Source organism: Labrus bergylta, chromosome 1 (genome assembly GCF_963930695.1).
Source record: "Labrus bergylta chromosome 1, fLabBer1.1, whole genome shotgun sequence".
NCBI classification, from domain to species: domain Eukaryota; kingdom Metazoa; phylum Chordata; class Actinopteri; order Labriformes; family Labridae; genus Labrus; species Labrus bergylta.
This window is the reverse complement of record NC_089195.1, coordinates 2,469,126-2,488,276: the sequence shown is the minus strand read 5'-3', so window position 1 is coordinate 2,488,276 and position 19,151 is coordinate 2,469,126. Positions and strand designations below refer to the sequence as shown.

General features: G+C 38.5%; 1 protein-coding gene, 2 non-coding genes and 1 pseudogene across 3 annotated transcripts; 2 read left to right on the top strand and 2 right to left on the bottom strand.

Annotated features, from left to right (window-relative positions):
* Nucleotides 1-4,763: 4,763 nt before the first annotated feature.
* Nucleotides 4,764-5,429, bottom strand: LOC136177279 (uncharacterized; annotated as a pseudogene).
* Nucleotides 5,430-11,866: 6,437 nt separating this feature from the next.
* Nucleotides 11,867-11,940, top strand: trnai-aau (transfer RNA isoleucine (anticodon AAU)). Its single transcript has one exon. It is a non-coding gene; the product is annotated as a tRNA-Ile (tRNA).
* A 312-nt stretch (nt 11,941-12,252) lies between these two features.
* On the top strand, nt 12,253-12,324 carry trnaq-cug (transfer RNA glutamine (anticodon CUG)). The gene has a single exon. It is a non-coding gene; the product is annotated as a tRNA-Gln (tRNA).
* Nucleotides 12,325-12,887: 563 nt separating this feature from the next.
* Nucleotides 12,888-18,654, bottom strand: exosc9 (exosome component 9). Its single transcript, XM_020657416.3, has 12 exons — nt 18,484-18,654; nt 18,090-18,184; nt 17,576-17,695; nt 16,793-16,895; nt 16,573-16,710; nt 16,336-16,418; nt 15,030-15,162; nt 14,757-14,845; nt 14,525-14,671; nt 13,792-13,976; nt 13,505-13,583; nt 12,888-13,385 (listed from the first exon to the last, which is right to left on the bottom strand). Exons 1-12 carry the CDS (start codon nt 18,547-18,549, stop codon nt 13,325-13,327), a joined length of 1,299 nt encoding a protein of 432 aa, XP_020513072.1. The 5' UTR covers nt 18,550-18,654; the 3' UTR covers nt 12,888-13,324.
* Between the last annotated feature and the right edge of the window lie 497 nt (nt 18,655-19,151).

Genomic DNA, 19,151 nt, shown 5'->3' with positions numbered 1-19,151 from the left:
CATCATCAGTTGATTATTACTGCAGCAGGTGTTGAGGGTCAACCACATGGTTTCTGCCTATGGCTGCGAGAGTTAAAGAGATACTTCACCCGTTGAAACATGAATCTGTATTGACATTGGGTCATATCTGTAGTAGAAATGTGAAATACATTTTGAAGTTGGTGCCTTCTTGGCCAAGAAAAGGCAGAAAGTGTCTTTTTGGCTCATGTGGATGAAAGACACCAAATCCCAGAATGCACAGCAACGCAGGCCACTCCCACTAAGGTCCAAATCAGAATCAGAAATACTTTATTCAATTTGGTGACCCTCGTGGACGAAGTGTCTCTCTGCTGATCTGGTCTTGTACATATATGTAATGTCAGGTAACAAAAAAATCCTACTGCAGTCTCTTTACTGTTAAATATATCAGTCACTGTGAATCTTTTCCATGGAAAATGTAAATAAAGGCATTTATACATTTAACAGGCTTTCTGTTAATTTCTTTGTCTCATTTGCTTTTCTGGGATCTATAAAGGCATCGCTTTAAATTTGACCTTTTTGTCAACCCAAAACAAGGTGAATTGTATCAGAAAAAAGTGACTACCATTTGGAGAAAGCAATGGGCTGACAAAGTCTGGTCAAGTGGAATACTTTATTGTAATGTTTTTTGGATCACACATATTCATTTTCTACATGCACTTGTGCATATAAAAAACCTGTGACCCTTTACAGCATGTAAGCACACAAGTAAATCCTTAATTATACACTGAGAGGGCTTTTACAGCTGTAGTATCTGCCCTGATTATGCATTGAGATGTTCAATAATCAGTGTGCTCTAAGACAGTATCTCTACATGTCTCTTATAACACTGAGTCAAACATGTCTTTGAGTGCGGGACTACTGATGGCAGTGATAAGGTGTGTTTGATAAGGTGACATCTCTGCTTAGTCCAGTACTTTTCCACTGACAACTAGTGTGTGTGTGTACGCGTGTGTGTGTGTGTGTACAAGTGCCTTGTGTGCCTGTTTGAACAAGTGCAGCTGCACACTCTGTACCTTATCAGCCAACCAGATGGAAAAGAAAAAAAAAAGGAAAGAAAATTGGTACAATCCTTTGATTAAGTCCTGAACTCTTAGGGAGGAGTAGGATTTAGATGCAGGATTATGCAGTCACACAGTATTTAACTGGCATACATTTGGCAGAATTTCATAGCACAAGTCATGTGTATCTCTTAAGAGGGGATAGATTAGACAACAATGGCACCTCAAAGTTTGCTTGATATGGCTCCCACAAAATCTGAAGCAACAAAGCAGTGGTGTGGCTCAGCAAGTGCATGTGGTTCACTAAGTGCCGTGTCCTAAGGCATTATAGCAAGTCCTGAGCCAAGGGCAACCAGCCCTATAGCGTGAGCTCTAGGTCAACATGAGCATGAATGATGAAACACCAGTGACACGTCACTGATGCACGTACCTTTAATCTGGGTGGTGAATAGATTTGACTCAGTTCTGATATTTTAAGATTCCCAGGAACTTCACCTCTCTGACTTTCTGGGTTTGCTCACTTTGTAAACTGGTGATATAGACATGATTCATTCAAAAGGCTTCACTTTTTGTATTCCAGTCGTTGTTGACCGCCCAGCCTCTAAGACAAAATATGAGAACTAATGTTTTTTTAGATAGTACACAGCTCACATGTATGTACACTGGCACATACTGTTTATGTTTGAACATATGATGGCACACCCCTTCTTGTCCTGGTGGAGCTGAGATGTCTGTTGATGATACATCGGTCTGATAAGATCCACTCTAGCCTGGACAAGAATATCACGCAGGCTTGTGTTTGTTCAACATACACATATCTCTTCCTGCTTCCTGAAGAAGACAAATTACAAATACATTAACTTCAGAGTTTATGTACACAATCTTACTGTTTTGAATATGTTTCTTTTAAATATATCACCACATTATTACCTTTAAGTCTTTTAATTACTTGAAAACTTTTTTTTTCAAACCAATGCGGCCTTGTTAGCTGTGATGACTTATTGACTTTTAAGATAATTCATAATTGAAAAATACTGAGATATAAATTGTGTTACATAACTTTGGTTTACTGATTGGATCATTTTGTTTTTGTCTCATTTTGTTCCACTTCCGATCAGCATGTTGTCTTATCACAGAAAAGTGTAGTGCAGCACACATAGAGCTCTTTTTGATAAAGACAACCATTACCACCTTTAAGCTCACAGTTTAGTTATTACCCTTTTCCTGTTTGCAGAGTCAAAATAGCTGGATAATGACCACAAAGAATGTGTCTTTAACATGTGTCTTTAATCAGCGCAAAGTCAGGGTTACTGAGCTGCTGACATTTAGCCTCCCTTGTTCATACTGTCACCTGCAGCTGCTCAGCATTAAAGGCTTCAAACCAACAAAATACATGGAAGGCAGCCAGACTATAGAAGAGTTTTTGTTTAATTTGCATGTGCTCCTCATGTGACCCATAAGCACCATCAGCTGATAAGGACACTTTTTGATTAAACCCAATTTAGGTCAGTTTGGCTGTTCTTGTGTTTTAGCTGACCTGAATTCAACAATAATCCAAGAACACAGAGTTTAAACTGTTTAAACCCAGATCATTCATCATCATTGTACTCCTCTTTATACTGCCCCCTTGTGGGCCAGGTTTAAAAAGGCAAGCTTACAAAAGCTTAAAGCTGCATATAGTGACTCCATGAGAAAATACTGTTTAAAAAACCTTGATGGACATGTGCAAGTGAGTTATTTTGTAGTGCAGGAGTTAACACTTTTTAGGCTCTTATGAGAAATTAAATGTACAAATTTATCTGCCGATTGAAGGATTCTCAGAATTCCATTATTAGGTTGTTGACAAATCCCAGTCATAGTTCTGTACGATACCAGTCAGCCTTGTGGCGACACTGGTACGATGATGATGATGATGATGATGATGATGATTTTATTGTAGGTCTGATTCAGATAACAATATTCTCAGTCTGTTTCTTTTTTGCTCACAGGGTGGTCTTCATCCCTTTTTTCTTTGGCTGCATTAGCCTGGTTTTTCCTCTTTGAAAAATCTGCAAAGAGGACACAGATAAAATGTAGTCTGCTTTGACTAAAAGAGTCCTCCATCACTGAGTCTGATTGGCAGGTATACAACCTACCAACTTCCCTTACTTCATTCTTAAACCATACACACAAACCATACAGCTTCTCTCTGTAATGGTGTTGTTTCACTTTATCAATAACTCAATGACTGTCCCTATTAGCTGGCTCACTCTTTGAATGCCTTTCTCTCTCTGCTGAGAGTCCACATGTTTCTAATAAGGAAGATGATGTTTGTAACCGTGTTCATTTGCGTTTAGAGGGATTAAAATGCTTTTATTGCATGGCTTTCAGCGTGTTAGTAACAAAATCTGATAATGATAATAATCATTTCACCACTTCTCAATTGATCATCTGAAAAACAAGAGTTGTGAAACTCTGAAGGGGTATTGTGACATTTCAACATAAGCCAAAAAAGTCAGACAACAGATAATCGACCACTTTCAGGCAGTAAAATGCAGTTTTCAAAATGATATTGCAACTTTTTTTGTTCTTCTTCTCGGGAACAAACTTGCCCTTTCAAGACCATAAATATGTCCCCTGCCATCCTGCATCCGCAGGATATGTTCATAGAGAATACTGTAACTATGAATATAGCGAGTGGATTATGCTAAGTAGATGTTGTCTAATGTAGTTTAAGTATTTTTTTTTTACTTGATATCCCTCTGGATATTCATTATCACTTGTCTTTTCAATGGTTTATCGATTGAAAGGGTGTGACATGAATACCAAGAAGTAGTCAGATCCCATATGTTCATACAACTTTTAAAAAAAAACATGGTTTTTGAGCTTCCCTGCAACCTGAGGATGACGTTAGAGTTAAACAGCCTTTGTGTGAATGTGGGGAATTGGTCACAAAAATCTATCCATTCCAGGTCTTCTCTGCTTCAGCAGTTGTGCTAACTGCAGGACAAAGACACAGATGATTCATATAACTGATAAATGCTTGGATAATACCATTGTTTCAAAATGTTTGCTCTTAAGTGAATTATTGTTATTGATACGTGTGAACCAGGAAGGATAAAGGACAAATCCAAAACAATTAGAACTCATGACTTAAACCTCAAACTAGAATTGTGTAAGATTTGCTGTTTGTTGGTTTTCCCTAATGCATGGAGGGACATTTTATTCACTGCTTTGATGAAAATGAAAGGCAGCTGGATGGGAAGACGTGTATTTGTCTCATTCCATGGTCTAAGGAACTTTCAATTCAATTTCAATTCAATTTATTTTTGTATAGCGTCAACTCATAACAAGTGTTATCTCAAGACACTTCACAAAAAGCAGGTAAAATACCTTACTCTTTGTCTGTTAACATTACAAAAGAGCAGGTAAAAAGACCTTACTCATTGTTATGTTACAAAAAGCAGGTGAAAGACCTTACTTATTGCTATGTTACAAAGATCCGGCCTATCCATCATGAGCACTTTAGCAAAGCAGCAAAAGTTACAGTGGTAAGAAAAAACTGCCTTATTAAAAGGCAGAAATCTTCGGCCGGATCCCCGGCTCATGACGAAACAGTCTTCACAGGCAGGTAGTCTAAGCCTATAGCAGCATAACTAAGAGCTGGTCTACACCAGCACTAACTATAAGATTAATCAAAAAGGAAAGTTTTAAGTCTATTTGTAAAAATACAGACTGTGTCTCCCTCCCGGACCCCGGCTCCTTAAGATAAGATGGTGCCTGGCCATTTAGAGCTTTGTAAGTGAGAAGAAGGATCTTGAATTCTATTCTAGACTGTATAGGGAATCAGTGCAGAGAAGCCAAGAGTAATGTGGTCCCTTTTCCTGGTTCTGGTCAGTACACGAGCTACAGCGTTCTGGACCAGTTGAAGAGTCTTTAGAGACTTGCCAGAGCACCCTGACAAAAGAGAGTTACAATAATCCAATCTGGAGGTAACAAATGCATGAACTAGTTTTTCTGCTTCATTTTGCGACAGGATATTCCTGATCTTGGATATATTACGAAGGTGAAAATAGGCTGTTCTTGAAACTTGCCTGATGTGAGAGCTAAAAGACATGTCTTGATCAAATAGAACTCCTAGATTCCTAACAGTGGTGCTAGATGCCAGGCTGATGTCACTAAGGACAGTCAAATCACTAGAAAAAGTCTCTCTGAGGTTCTTAGGGCCTAGCACAATAACTTCAGTCTTGTCTGAGTTAAGTAGAAAAAAATTCTGGTCATCCAGGTCCTAACGTCCTTAAGGCACGTTTCTAGCTGACATAACTGACTGGTGCCATCGGGCTTCATTGATACATAGAGCTGAATATCATCTGCATAACAATGAAACTGTATGGAGTGTTTCCTCATAATATTTCCCAGAGGAAGCATATATAATGTAAAGAGAATTGCTCCAAGCACTGAACCTTGTGGGACTCCATGGTAAACTTTAGTGTGCATAGAGGACTCAACATTAAAATGTACAAACTGAGATCGGTCTGATAAGTAGGATTCAAACCAACTTAAAGCAGTCCCTGTAATTCCAAGCAAATGCTCCAGTCTGTACAACAGGATCCGATGGTCAATGGTGTCAAAAGCAGCACTAAGATCTAACAAGACGAGCACAGAGAGAAGTCCCCTGTCTGAAGCTAGAAGTAGATCGTTTGTAACTTTAACTAGTGCAGTCTCAGTGCTATGGTGGACTCTAAATCCTGACTGAAACTCCTCAAATAAACTGTTGTCATGGAGAAAGTCACGCAGCTGATTAGCTACCACCTTCTCCAGGATCTTCGAGATAAAAGGAAGGTTGGATATAGGCCTATAGTTAGCTCGAGTTCCTGAATCTAGAGTAGGCTTTTTAAGTAGAGGTTTGATTACCGCTACTTTAAATGCCTGTGGTACATAGCCTGCCAGTAAAGACGAATTGATCATAACTAATATAGAGTTGCTAACTAAGGGAAAGACTTCCTTAAACAGCTTGGTTGGGATTGGGTCCAAAAGACAGGTTGACGGTTTCGATGCAGAAAAAATGGAATATAGCTCTGAAAGGTCGATTGGAGAAAAACAGTCAAGACTAATATCTGGTCCTGGAACTGTCTCTGCCGTATCAACCGTATCCGCACCAGGTAAGGGCAGGAGGTTACCAATTTTGTCTCTGATGTCTAGAATTTTGTTGTTGAAAAAACTCAGGAAATCATTACTGCTGAGGGCTAAAGGACTACAAGGCTCAATGGAGCCATGACTCTCTGTCAGCCTGGCTACAGTGCTGAAAAGGTATCTAGGATTGCCTTTGTTTTCCTCGATTAGAGAGGAGTAGTAGGCAGCTCGAGCGTGACGTAGAGCCTTCATATATCTTCTATGACTATCCTGCCAGAAAAAACGAGATTCTACCGTTTTGGTCGAGCGCCATATTCTTTCAAAATTCCGCGATGATTGTTTTAGAGTACGGGTTTCTGAGTTGAACCATGGAGCCACTCTCCGCTGCTTGACAACCCTCCGTTCCAGGGGAGCAATCGAATCAAGAGTAACTCTCAGCGAATCCACTGCACTATCAACAAACTGATCTAGTCTAGAGGGACTTAAGCTATCATAAGAGTTTCCAACTGGGTTGAAACACGGTACTGAATCAAAAGCAGCTGAAATAGCTTCCTTAAATCTAGCCACAGCACTATCAGACAAACTTCTAGAGAGCACACCTCTTCCAAGCAGAGGTAAATCTGGCAGGACAAAGTCGAATGTAATAAGAAAATGGTCTGATAGAAGAGGATTTTCTAGGAAAACTGTAAGGTTATGGATTTCAATGCCATAAGCTAAAACAAGATCCAGGGTGTGGTTGAAACGATGAGTAGGTTCGTTTACCACCTGGGTGAAACCAATAGAGTCTAATAGTGACATGAAAGCTGTGCTAAGGCTATCATTATCAACATCCACATGGATATTGAAGTCACCTACAGCAATTATTCTATCACTGCTAAGGACTAAATCTGATAAAAATTCTGCAAATTCAGATAGAAACTCAGAATATGGGCAAGGAGGGTGGTAAACTACAACAACTAGAACTGTCTGAAAGGTTCTTCAGACTGGATGTGAAAAACTAAAAAACAACTCTTTCAAAAGAAGAAAAATTCAGCTTTGGTCGAGGGTTAACTAGAAGACCAGAATTAAAAATAGCTGCTACTCCACCACCTCGTCCGGTGTCTCGAGGTATATGAGTACAAAAATGACTGGGAGGAGTGGATTCATTCAAACTAACATATTCATCTCGACACAGCCAGGTTTCAGTCAAAAAAGGTAAATCAATATGCTGATCTGATATCAGATCATTCACTAAAAGAGATTTGGATGCTAAGGATCTAATGTTCAAAAGTCTGCAGTGAATCTTATAATTTTTTTGCAAAATCGTATTCGTAGTTTTGATTCTTTGTAGCCCTTCTTCTCCTGCTCTGAAATAACACCAGATTGTTCACCTTGAAAGGCCTTAAACAGCCTGTGGACCACAAAAGACAGATCTAACAGTCTGAGATGGGCAGAAGCAATATGCATAATATCAGGATGATTGGCTCTCCATCTATTTAAGTCTTAATTTGTGTTGATGCTGACCAATGCCTTGGCAACCATCCAAGATACAGATCTTTTTTCTATCAAAGACCAAACTAAGAATATTAACATAAAAGGTAAGCAAGAAATAGTACAAGAATTTGCAAAATATTGTAAACATTTATATAGTCCTGACGACAACCTGCTTCTTCAAAACAAAATCAAAGAATATCTGTCCGGAATAAAACTACCACAGATAACAGAGAAACAAAATGAAGACTTGACTCTGCCAATTACATTAAATGAGATTAAGGTAGCGATTAAGAAACAGAAAAAGGGTAAAAGTCCAGGGAGCGATGGCTTCACAGCCGAATTTTATAAGGAATTTGAAAAAGAACTAGCACCGATCTTAGAAAGAACGTTTAATTGGGCACTAGATCATAGTCAGTGGGCAAATACCTGGTGCAGCTCTCTAATTACAGTCATACACAAAGAAGGCAAGGATCCCTCTGACTGTGGATGCCGATTACCTTATTAAATGTAGATCAAAAGATGTTAAGCATTATCCTAGCACATAGATTATCTAAGATGATTCCGCACATCATAGATCCGAACCAAACAGGCTTTATCCCAAATCCCAGATAGACATCAAAGACGTACTTTGAACATAATAGACTACGCACAAAAAATGAATGTACAAACATTGATCCTCACCCTGGACGCAGAAAAAGCATTCGATAGGGTGTCATGGCCCTTTATAATAGTAGTTTGTATGAAATTTGGCTTCCATGACACCTTTATCATATGGCTTCAAGCCATGTACAAAACAACAAGAGTACAGGTCAAAGCAAACGGGACCCTGACAGACTGTTTTGAGTTAAAACGAGGAACGAGACAAGGAGACCCACTATCTCCATTAATTTTCGCAATTAGTATTGAACCTCTGGCAGAAAATATCAGAGCGACAGACAAAATCGAAGGTGTGAAAATATCAAAGGAATGCCACAAACTGGCCTTATATGCGGATGATGTGGCCCTGTATATCACAAATCTAGGAATATCACTACCAGCACTCAGGCAAATCATTAATAATTATAGCTCAGCATCAGGATACAAGCTAAATATGCAGAAGTGTGAAGCAATGGTAATAATAATAACAGACTTTATTTGGCATGGACATCACAGATACATTGGACGAACCAGATGCATTGTTTAAGTGTTTTAGCAAGCATGCTAGTTCTCAATAGGTGCGCCAGTCAGCAGAGACATTAAAAATAGCTACCTTTGGAAATGTGACATGGACAGTATTAAATACTTAGGAACTGTGATTCCAAAGAATATTAACTTATTATATCACATGAACTTCAATCGCCTAGAGGCACAAATTAAGCAGGATCTGAATAGGTGGAGAACAGTTGTCTTATCAATGAATAGCAGAATAGAGACCATTAGAATGAATGTACTCCCTCACTTCCTAATTCTGTTTCAGACAGCACCACTGTACATTGGTGCAAATGTTTTTAAAAACTGGGAAAAAATGATAATAAATTTGTGTGGAATGAGAAAAAAACAAGACGTTGCACCAAATGCAGATGTTGAAAATGTCTAAAGAAAAAGGGGGACTCGCTGTCCCTAACCTGAAGCACTATTACTATGCAGCTCAAATACAATCAATAAGAACCTGGCTAAATGATAAGTCTGAAGCAAGGTGGAGATCTATAGAAAAACACATGTGCCATGTTTCAATAAAAACAATACCCTTCTGTACAAAGACTAAAAGTAGGACACAAGTAATCAGCAACGCATTAATAAGATACACTTTAAAGATTTGGCACATAATTTAAAAAAAAATGCAAAATAAGAGAGGACTTAATAGTACTGAGAGAAATAAAAGAAGGTCCTGAATTTACTCCTAACAATCAGGATACAGTCTTTAATACATGGGCACAAAAGGGACTGACCATATTTCGACAATTTTTAGATGAAAACGGAATTATACTATTTTAATATCTAAGGACACATTATGATTTACCCCACTCCCACTTCTTCCGATATTTACAACTGAGAAGTTACATTCAGAAGAGTGAAATAGGGAGGAAGACAAGCAGTGATCTCCATCCACTTGTGCAATTTTTGGTAAAGAACTTTAGTAATGTTAGAGTACCACATCAAATTTCAACTGTGTATAATATTTTGGAAAATAGTCAAAATTTTGAAGATACATGGGCAAAGCTAAGATGGGAGGAAGAACTTAACACACACATATCTGAGGATACCTGGAAGGAAATGAATCGGAATGTACACTCAACCACTATATCTCCTTACAGGAGAGAATATGCATGGAAAAATATTGCCAAACTGCTGAAGGGAATGTGGCGAATCTTACGCAAACTTTGGTCACATTTTTTGGTCCTGTCCATTATTAAAAGTGTTCTGGAAACAATATTCAGAGGGAAATCAAAACCATTTTCAATAATGCAATTCACTTGAATACAGGCTTCATATTGTTAGGTAAAACAGTGGACAAAATATGTAATGAAAATGATCAATATTTGTTAAGAATTCTGTGTAGAGAAAAACATGCCCCTTGATAGACCCCTAGGATTTTTTGTGAGCTGGGACTTCTGGCTCATCCCACGATTTTAATAAGGTAATTACATATGAGTCTGTTATTTCTTATGAAATGACTGTGTCCTATTTGTTCTGTAATTGTACATTTGTTATATTTTTTATTTTTTGATAGGCTACCTGCCTTAGGAATACGGAAATTTAGCTTTTGGGCTAATTCTGGCATATTTACATGGTTGCTATTTGTTGATATATTGTGCACTGTCCTAATTAAATTAATACATAATAAATAAATAAAAGTCTACTGTTGTACTCCGTTATGGCATAGGCCAGCGTCCTCATTCAAATCCAGTGTGCATGTCCCGCGATTCAAATCCAGGAACATATCTTAACAAAACACATTACATCCGTAAAGATGCATGGATTGATTCAAAACTTCAGCTGACTTTAGCTGGTAAACATGAAGTCAAGTAAAAAAAAATGAACAGAAAATAACTTTAATAGAAGTTAAATGTTTTTCAAAGTAACGTCTTCGTAAAAAATTTATTTAAAAAAAATGAACATTTATACTTAATGGTTAACGGGTTAACAGACGTGCTCTGTCTTTACCACACCCTCACTGTTTCACATGTAAACATGTCATGTAGCCCATTTTAAAGACAAACAAGACAGTATATAATGAGGTATGCCCTGTATCCATTTTGCATTGAAAGCACTAATGTCCCTTATACAAACAATATGCCATACAGGTCGTTCTGTCTCTGTTCTCTTCTCTTGGTGCACAGCACATTGTGTTCCCTTTAGCTTAAAGCTTGTGATTTAAGTCAGCTATAAATTTAGGCAGCACCAAAAATATTTTAGGATAGTAATTCAATTGTAAAATAATAGTAGTAAAATAATACATTAAATCAGATTTCCAAAAATACCTATTCCTATAGGCCGATATAACCTTCTGTCTTGTAAGAAAATACTACATGACGATGTAACTTGAAAACTTCAATTACCCTTAAAAGGTAATTTAGCTGACTTTTAAAAGGGTCATGTTAGACAGTTTCTTAAGAGAGATTTAACATGAATTGAGATATATCCTTATGATTTAAAAAAAAAAAAAAATAATAGTGTGGACGAATGCAAAATATCACAGAAGGCTACAAATATCAATTAACTCTATGGATAAACTGTGATAAGCTCATTAATAGGCCTTCATGTTCTAGCTATAATAATTCTGAACATGTGATTGATATGGGCTAATGTAAGGAAGTATTCGTTATGTTTTGCTTGTTGTTTTTTTTTATTTCTTTGTCAATTACTCTCTTGTTATGCTTAGTTTGCTGTAAATTGTGTTTGTTATTCTTTGGAGTTTAAAAAAATCTAACATTTTAAATTAAATATTATTATAAATGTTACATTTCATTAACAGTTTGCTTTTAGCTTTAAGGCTTACAATTAGATATTAAATAGCATATGCCTACAGAGCCTATGAGCCTACAGATGTTGTTTGATTCACATTTGTCCGGTCCCTTGGATGAGGATTTAGTTCAAGGTTCAGAGGCCTAAATGCTAGGCCTACTAGTGTTTTCTTATAATGTGTTTTTGGCCTTTTAGAAAGAGCGTAGGGGGGACCAACGCCATTCAGGTGTTAATATTTTGACTGTTTTTAACTTTCATGGTGAAGTACTCACCCATGGCCATTGGTATGATCAGCACGCAGTTACTCAAAATATCCTGGCCGGTTAGCTCAGTTGGTTAGAGCGTGGTGCTAATAACGCCAAGGTCGCGGGTTCGATCCCCGTACGGGCCATCACCTTTTTGTGGCAGAGTTAGCATTGACGTGTTTGAATGGTTCTGTCAACATTAAACTAGCTAGCCCGTTAACAGCCCTTCACCCTTCACACAGACACGATTAGCTAGCTACATTAGCATAGGCTACTCTATTAACGAGAGCTAACAAATACTATTATCATCACTGTTATTTAGCAACACAATTTAAGAATGTATTAAAAGGTTGAAATATTAAAAATATAAAATCATGAATCATGACAATGTTAATGTCAATAACCATAAGATGCCTGTATACTTCATAAACTAATCAGTCTCGCTGGTAGTCAGCGCGGGTTCTATGGTGTAATGGTTAGCACTCTGGACTCTGAATCCAGCGATCCGAGTTCAAATCTCGGTAGAACCTGTCTTTTCTTTCCGTTCACTTGTCCAGCAACCATAATTTAAGACAATCCCACTTAAACCTCATGTGCTTGATCATTTTGTCATGCGTTTTAATGGGAGTGTATTATCTTAATTTAGGAGAATATATGTCAAGCCTTTCCAGCCACAACTTCGGCACCATCATAATTAAAGTAATTTAAGTTAAATTAACTTATGTCAATACTGTCCATTTACAACTCTGTTTTTGCACATTTACATTTAATCTTCCATATTTAATTACAACCATTTACGACTCTGTTTTTGCACATTTATATTCAATCTTCCATATTTAAGACTAGTAATAATGCTTAGTGAAATCCTGGTTGTGTATATTCACATTCTTAGTTTTGATATTTTTAGTACTTAATTACTTTGTATTTAATATTATATTGTGCTTAGATTTGCTAGCATTGTGTCTTTTACTCATATTGTGTGTTGGATAACCTGCTGCTGTAACACCACAAGTTTGGGATCAATAAAGTAATTATTTTTTATTTAATAGCAATCCCTGCACACCTGTAAAAAATATTATTGTATTCAAAGTAGAAAGCTTAGAAAAAGACTATTTATTATTTAATTTTGTTTCACAATCAGAAGCTCAGACCAGGTTTCTTTTTACAAAAATGTACAACGTTGCAAACTCAAGTGTAAAAGGTACATATAGGTTGTATAGAAAATGTCTTAACTATCACAAATGTATACATTTATGCGATTGTTAAAACAAGAACAATTGATACATTTTGAATCACAAGTCAGCATTTGAATGAATCAAAATTATTATTATTTAAAAAAAAAAGAAGGTAAACTTGATGTTCTTGCGTCTCTGTACTGTAACATCTAAAAACAATTCTCGTCTATTGTACGTTTTAATCTTCGTAGCCCGGGACAGGAGTCTTTGATATGAAGAGGTGCTGCAGTCTCTGGCACTGTTGTGGGTCTGCAGAAAGGTCTCAGACAACGATGAGTTTGAAAAGCACCTCCTTTCATTTCTTCTGTCTTTTCTTTAATGCTGCTGCCCCCTTCTGGTGGGAACTCGATTTTGTACTAAGAACAAGAAAAAAAGATGATGTTGTTAGAAACTATCGGAGCATTTTGGACATTCATAACACCTAATTTCTTTGCTATAATCTCAGTTATTTAGAAAAGACAAACGGTGAACCTACATAGGAGCTTTGTCTGGAATCTCTGGATGAAGTATGACCACTTCTTCTTCTTCACTGTCAGAAATCTCAACCACATCCCCTGAAAATGAAAACAATCACAAACTGTGTTTTCCTTTTTATCAATATAAAAAAATACTCAGACTCATCAAATAATACCTAGGTTAAAGCTAAAAAAATAACATTTAAGTAAATCCCTTTGTTACAACCTCTGTATTGATGATGCTTTCGTCCTGTTGTCAGAAAATCTCCCTATAAAAATAACACAAGAGTTTTTAAAGATAAATTACCTCCTCTGATCTCCATTTTTTCATGTTGTTTCTCTTTCATCTCCGTCACTTGTTCTTCCTGATCTTCATCACTGCTGTCATTTTCCTCCTCTTCCTCTTCATCACCCTCCTCCAGTCCCCAGGTGTTCTGCAGCCCCTGCCCTACCTGACCAACCCCAGGGACAGGCACTACAGGGGAAGGCACCCTGCTGAGGAGTTAAGGAGCAAAGCAGGGAAATGAAGTAGATATTATGATGAGATTTTGTCCTCTGCTTGAAACAGTCAGGACTGTTGAAGATAAAAGAAGAATACAGAAGGTGGAACTTCTTTAAATGTAAAAAAAAGATTTGGTTGTTCATGTTTTTATCATCCAAATAGACATTTTATTTCCTCATATTATTTAAGAATATTCCCATTGTCCCAAGTCATCGCAGATCGTCTGAAGCATAACGGTAGTGACGTCACAATCATCCGACCGTGGTGTAGTTAGCTTGTAGCATAACGTTAGATTTTTACTTCTGTCGGCCGCATTAACGCTTCAAACATCATAAAAATGGTGTTCATCTATGAAGATTATCCTGCTGAACAAAACGCCTAAACTTCAGAAACGTGCGTTTGACACAGAACTTATTTTCTGCAATGATCCAAAATCCAATGAAAAAATCCCACAGGAGAATTTGCGATGCTACTTCCGGGTTGGTCTACAAAAATACGTTATATGGTTCATTCTCTATTAAAGCTTGTTAAAGGATACATTTGAGGCGGGGCTTCAGCTTTCTGGACGATGTCATTGGCTCTATCTGACACATCAGTCATCTCCACTGGAGTCTCGTACGTTTTCAGCGCTGTGATTCGCTCCTGAGGCATCGACTCAGCAAAACCACACCTTTCACCCGCCTTCCTGCAAAAAGCAACACTATGGAGTAATAAATATATCCACACATCATGAGATGAATCCTCAAGTGGGAAGGGATGTTACTGCTCACCTCGCTTTCTTGTCGTTCTCCAGGGCTTTGCTGATGAGTTCTGTGATTTCAGACACTTTGACGCTGGCTATTTTACTGCATCTCATAACCTTCAACACCAAACAGGAACAAAATGCTGTTATTATCTTCGTGTTATTCCCATGTTAATGTCTTTCAGGATCATTTTACACTGATAACTGTGGTTTTTTTGGACCTCTGAGGTAGTGTAGCTCCAAAGTCCACAGTAAAATCAGAATATTTTCAGGATCTTTTTTAAGGCTGCCAAACGTTCACCTGCTCTTTAAGCAACATGATGCCTCCACTGGACTGGATGGAGCAGATCTCTCTGTGTTTGTTCATGGCGATCATCAGCAAGCCATCCATCACCCGCTCCTCCCGCTCACAGGGGTCCACCAGCAGATATGTTCTGAAGAAAGAGTAGGGCGTATAGAAAACATAAGAATGGTATCAAGGAAAATATGATGTGTTCATAATAAGAAATATTTGAAATTTGAATTCCACTTATTTTCCCTGCTAGGTTCCAATACCTCCACCTGAGCATCGACCTAAATACTGCCCCACCTCTATGGATGCTGTCCTTTATGTCGCTTTTGAGTGACCTAGAACAGTATACTAAAGAAATCCTAACCTGAACACAAGCAGAGTACCTGGACTGAAATGTAGCTACAGTAGCAGCAGCTTGTTAGCAGCCTGTTCGCTAACCACCAGCAGCACACAGCTTCTTCTTCACTGCTTTATTCTAATCACAGACTTCAAACACTGGACAGCTCGTTTCATTTTCAAACATTTTTGTTATAGTTGTTGACTTTAGCAGCACGGTAGGCAGCAAGGCCCTGACACACCAAGCAGACGGCAAGGAACTAGTAGCTAAGAAGGCCGTCTGGGGTGTCGCCCCACGTCGCCTTTGTCTTAACACACCGCAAAGACTACAGCTGACGGCCATGTGTGAGAGGAAATACCTCTCCATGCCAGCAGGGGGCGGTAGTCTGTTGTTATGCTACGAGAAGACCATTTTCACACCGCTGTCGCTCACCACTCGTGTTATAGGTTGTCTACTAATGGAGAATAATGTCTGATAAAAAGTTGAACATGGCGCTGGCGTTGTCAGTTCTTGGTCTTTTAGTGGAAAAAGAAAAGAAGAGGTGGAGGAGACAAATAAGGAGAAACCACACTAATGGGTGAAAGCATGGATACTACAGCGGCATGCTCCTACCGACTCCGATTCAACATGTCGAATAGGCAGACGGGGCCCGACGAGTAGCAACGGAGCCGGACACACCGCAAAAACTAGGGTGACGATCGCTCACTGACAGTCCAACTAGGACTGAGCGCACGATGATCTCTTTGTGTGAGTCCTCATTCCTGAAAAAATCAAAGAATTTCTGATCTTTATGATGATTTTTCTTGTTCAAACTGATTTTCAGAGATGTGTATTCAACTGTATTCTTAATCTCGAGGCTGCAGTTGGATGTCTGTTTAGTTGCATTATGCCGTGTCGATCATCAAGATAATTATATTGTACCCACAAGATTTTTATCTGACCATGAATTTTGTGTTGTACTCGAATGTGCTGCATTACCCTTGTTGGAAGAAGGAGAAGCTGACGCTGATAGGCATGTGGTAGATACTCAGAGGGATGGGGTCTCTCTCCTCTGGACTGTACTGAAGGGGCAGAGGAATAAAAACAACCTTAAAACCAACAAAAGACATGCACACTGTTGCAAAGGACCTGCATTATAATCTCTTAAAGAATTGAAATGACAGAGCAGTTTTGTGTTTGAAACAGTTTCTAGTAGATTGAGTGAAGCGGACACACCACTGTGACTTCATCTCCCTGGATGCCAACATCAGGCCGTCTGAAGTGGCACAGAGCCGTGATGGCGGCAATGCTGGCAGCATCCATCAGGTTCCCATCATGATTCAGCATGTGAACGTCGACTCTGATCTGCCACACCTGAATGCAGAGACACACATCATCACTGCCAGTCTGGATGAGGTTCCTCTCTATTACTTGTTGTGTGTTTGTGGTGTTCTACCTTTTCTCCAGACACCACACACAGGGACTCAGTATCGATGCATTTGGAGTTCCTCAAGCATCTCTCCAGCTGTCGGTTTAGCTTCACTGAGAGCTCAGACTGTCTGGAGAACAAAGAAAAGCCCACAGATGAGATGAACTTTCTTCACAAACACATTGACTCATTGTTACTTGTTTCCGACAGAGTCCTCGTCTAACAGATCTCTTAACTGCCAACTCAAAAAAGACATTTTTATAAGGGTCGACTGCTATTGTTTATTCAGGGCCGATACTGATTCGGATTATTGGTAGTTCATTAAACTGATAATCGATATTAGGAAAACGAACGATATGCATTGACTGTAAATACTGAAATATTTCAGTCAAAATGTAGTAATTGAATATTACAAACTCCACAAGACTTTGTTTCAATGCTCAACTGGAGACTCTCCTCCTGCTCCAGGCTACTCTCATCTCTGTGCATGCCAGTGCAACCAAGGCTTCGGTGTTCATTGGCTATTACTCGTGTGACATCTAGCCAATCAGAAAGTGTTGTGGATGGGACATTAGCAGAGAGAGTGCTTAGTGAAAACAGACCCAGAGGGAAAGACACACCTGCAGCAGAGCCAAAGTAGGGCACTTTTTCATTCATTCATTTTATCGTCGATCAATAAAATAAAACATTGATACTGATTAAAGGCTGAATGCCGGCCAATAATCTGTTGACCCCTTATTTTTATCATGTGATATGAAATGTAACCTGTGCACAAGAGAAAATAAGTGACATAATCTGCTTTGTCCTTACCTGCCCTGTTCAAATGCTGGTGAAGCCATAGGTGACAGCTCGATGTTGAAGAACATGATTCCCTCGTTGGGTCGACTTTCTTTTGGAACCACCAGCTCACACGACACCTGGGCCATGACCCTGCAGAATGCAGCACACAGTTATTCCACAAAGAATATCACATGATGTTTCTAATTAACACAATTGTACCTGTGAATGTTGGTGCACTGCATGACTCAGTACAGTGGTGCCCCCTTTAGGCTCCTCTACCCCATGTACAAAAGACAACCATCTTCACCTGATAGAAGTTTACTTTGATATTTGTCTTAAATAATTCACAGTTTTTAAAGATGCCAATTTTGCATATTAAGTTCTAGACCATAGATCTTAGGGGTAAATAGAGACTACTGGAAATAATTCAAAATACATTTTTGACAATTAGAACTATACAGTCACACACAAATCTTAATCATTAATGGGGTCACCAGGTCAAAAAGCAAACACCTTATTCATATCTGGTGACGGATTATCTAACCTGGTTTTCCCCAAATCGACAAAGCAGCATCCATAGTCAGTCCCGAATGTGATCTTCATCTTTCTGTAGTCATAAGTCTGTCGTCCATCCAGGCGCTGCAAAGAGAGGACAGGTGTCACTTCAAAAAAGGAATATTTTATCTTGGCTTCTTATTCAATAACTACACTAACATGAGTCTAGGCACAACAACAAAGTGAAGTACTGAACACCCAAGCTGCTGCCATTTTCTGTTTTTGTTACGGTACATAGACTATGTGGTTCATAGACTTTAAAAAAAAAGAGAGGTAGCGTAATTGACAAACTGTGTCTTAACTCTACAAATGCAAATAGTGATGGTTTCCCCCAGTCGTACATAAATATTCAGCACCAGGTAGTTTTTTTAAAGCCTACCCACCTTTTTCTCTTCGATGGCTTTGAGCAGAAAATCCCGCTCACAGTTAGACAGCGGTGTCTCCTTCATTCTGCAGCCTTTAGTGCCTGTTATTACTTTTCAATAATCAAATTCACAACTACAATGCTACTGCTTAAACAGGCATGTGGCCACCGTCAATATTTTCTGAACTCTACCCCGGAAGTAAACGCTACACATATTATCCAAAGTATGGACTGTTCCTCTTTGTTTCAATTAATTTTTTTGTCAATTATGAAATGGCCATTGTGTGCGCTGGGTTTAGTTTTTTCATCACGTGGATTATATTCACTGATCTACATTTAACTGACAGTAGATTTGATCTATATTAATAAAATAGTCTTTTACTTTGAAATTCTCTGCTCGACAGCCCGTTTTTGATGCCTTCAGGGACTCTTTGTAAACTCGTAATTTTGTGGTGTGAATGATTAAAATACTGGTAGAAAATAATTGTAGTTCTTTGGTACAATTTTGAAATCCAAGCTCTATCACATATTCAGATGTTGATACAATAGTAACTGCTGAGTCAGATTTGGCAGGCTACAAGTTCGTATTTTATTTTAAGTTGTTTAGGTAGGCTACAAGAAAAGAAGGTAGGCCTAAAAGTAGATATTGTAAGAAATTGTAGTTGGCGCGATGGGGGGGATAACAGT

Coding starts and splice junctions, on each gene's coding strand:
- exosc9 (XM_020657416.3), bottom strand. CDS start 18,549: ATGAAGGAGACACCGCTGTCTAACTGTGAGCGGGATTTTCTGCTCAAA. Junction 16,711..16,792: donor GTGTGGTGTCTGGAGAAAAG/GTAGAACACCAC, acceptor CTCTGCATTCAG/GTGTGGCAGATCAGAGTCGA. Junction 14,846..15,029: donor TCATGTTGCTTAAAGAGCAG/GTGAACGTTTGG, acceptor TTGGTGTTGAAG/GTTATGAGATGCAGTAAAAT.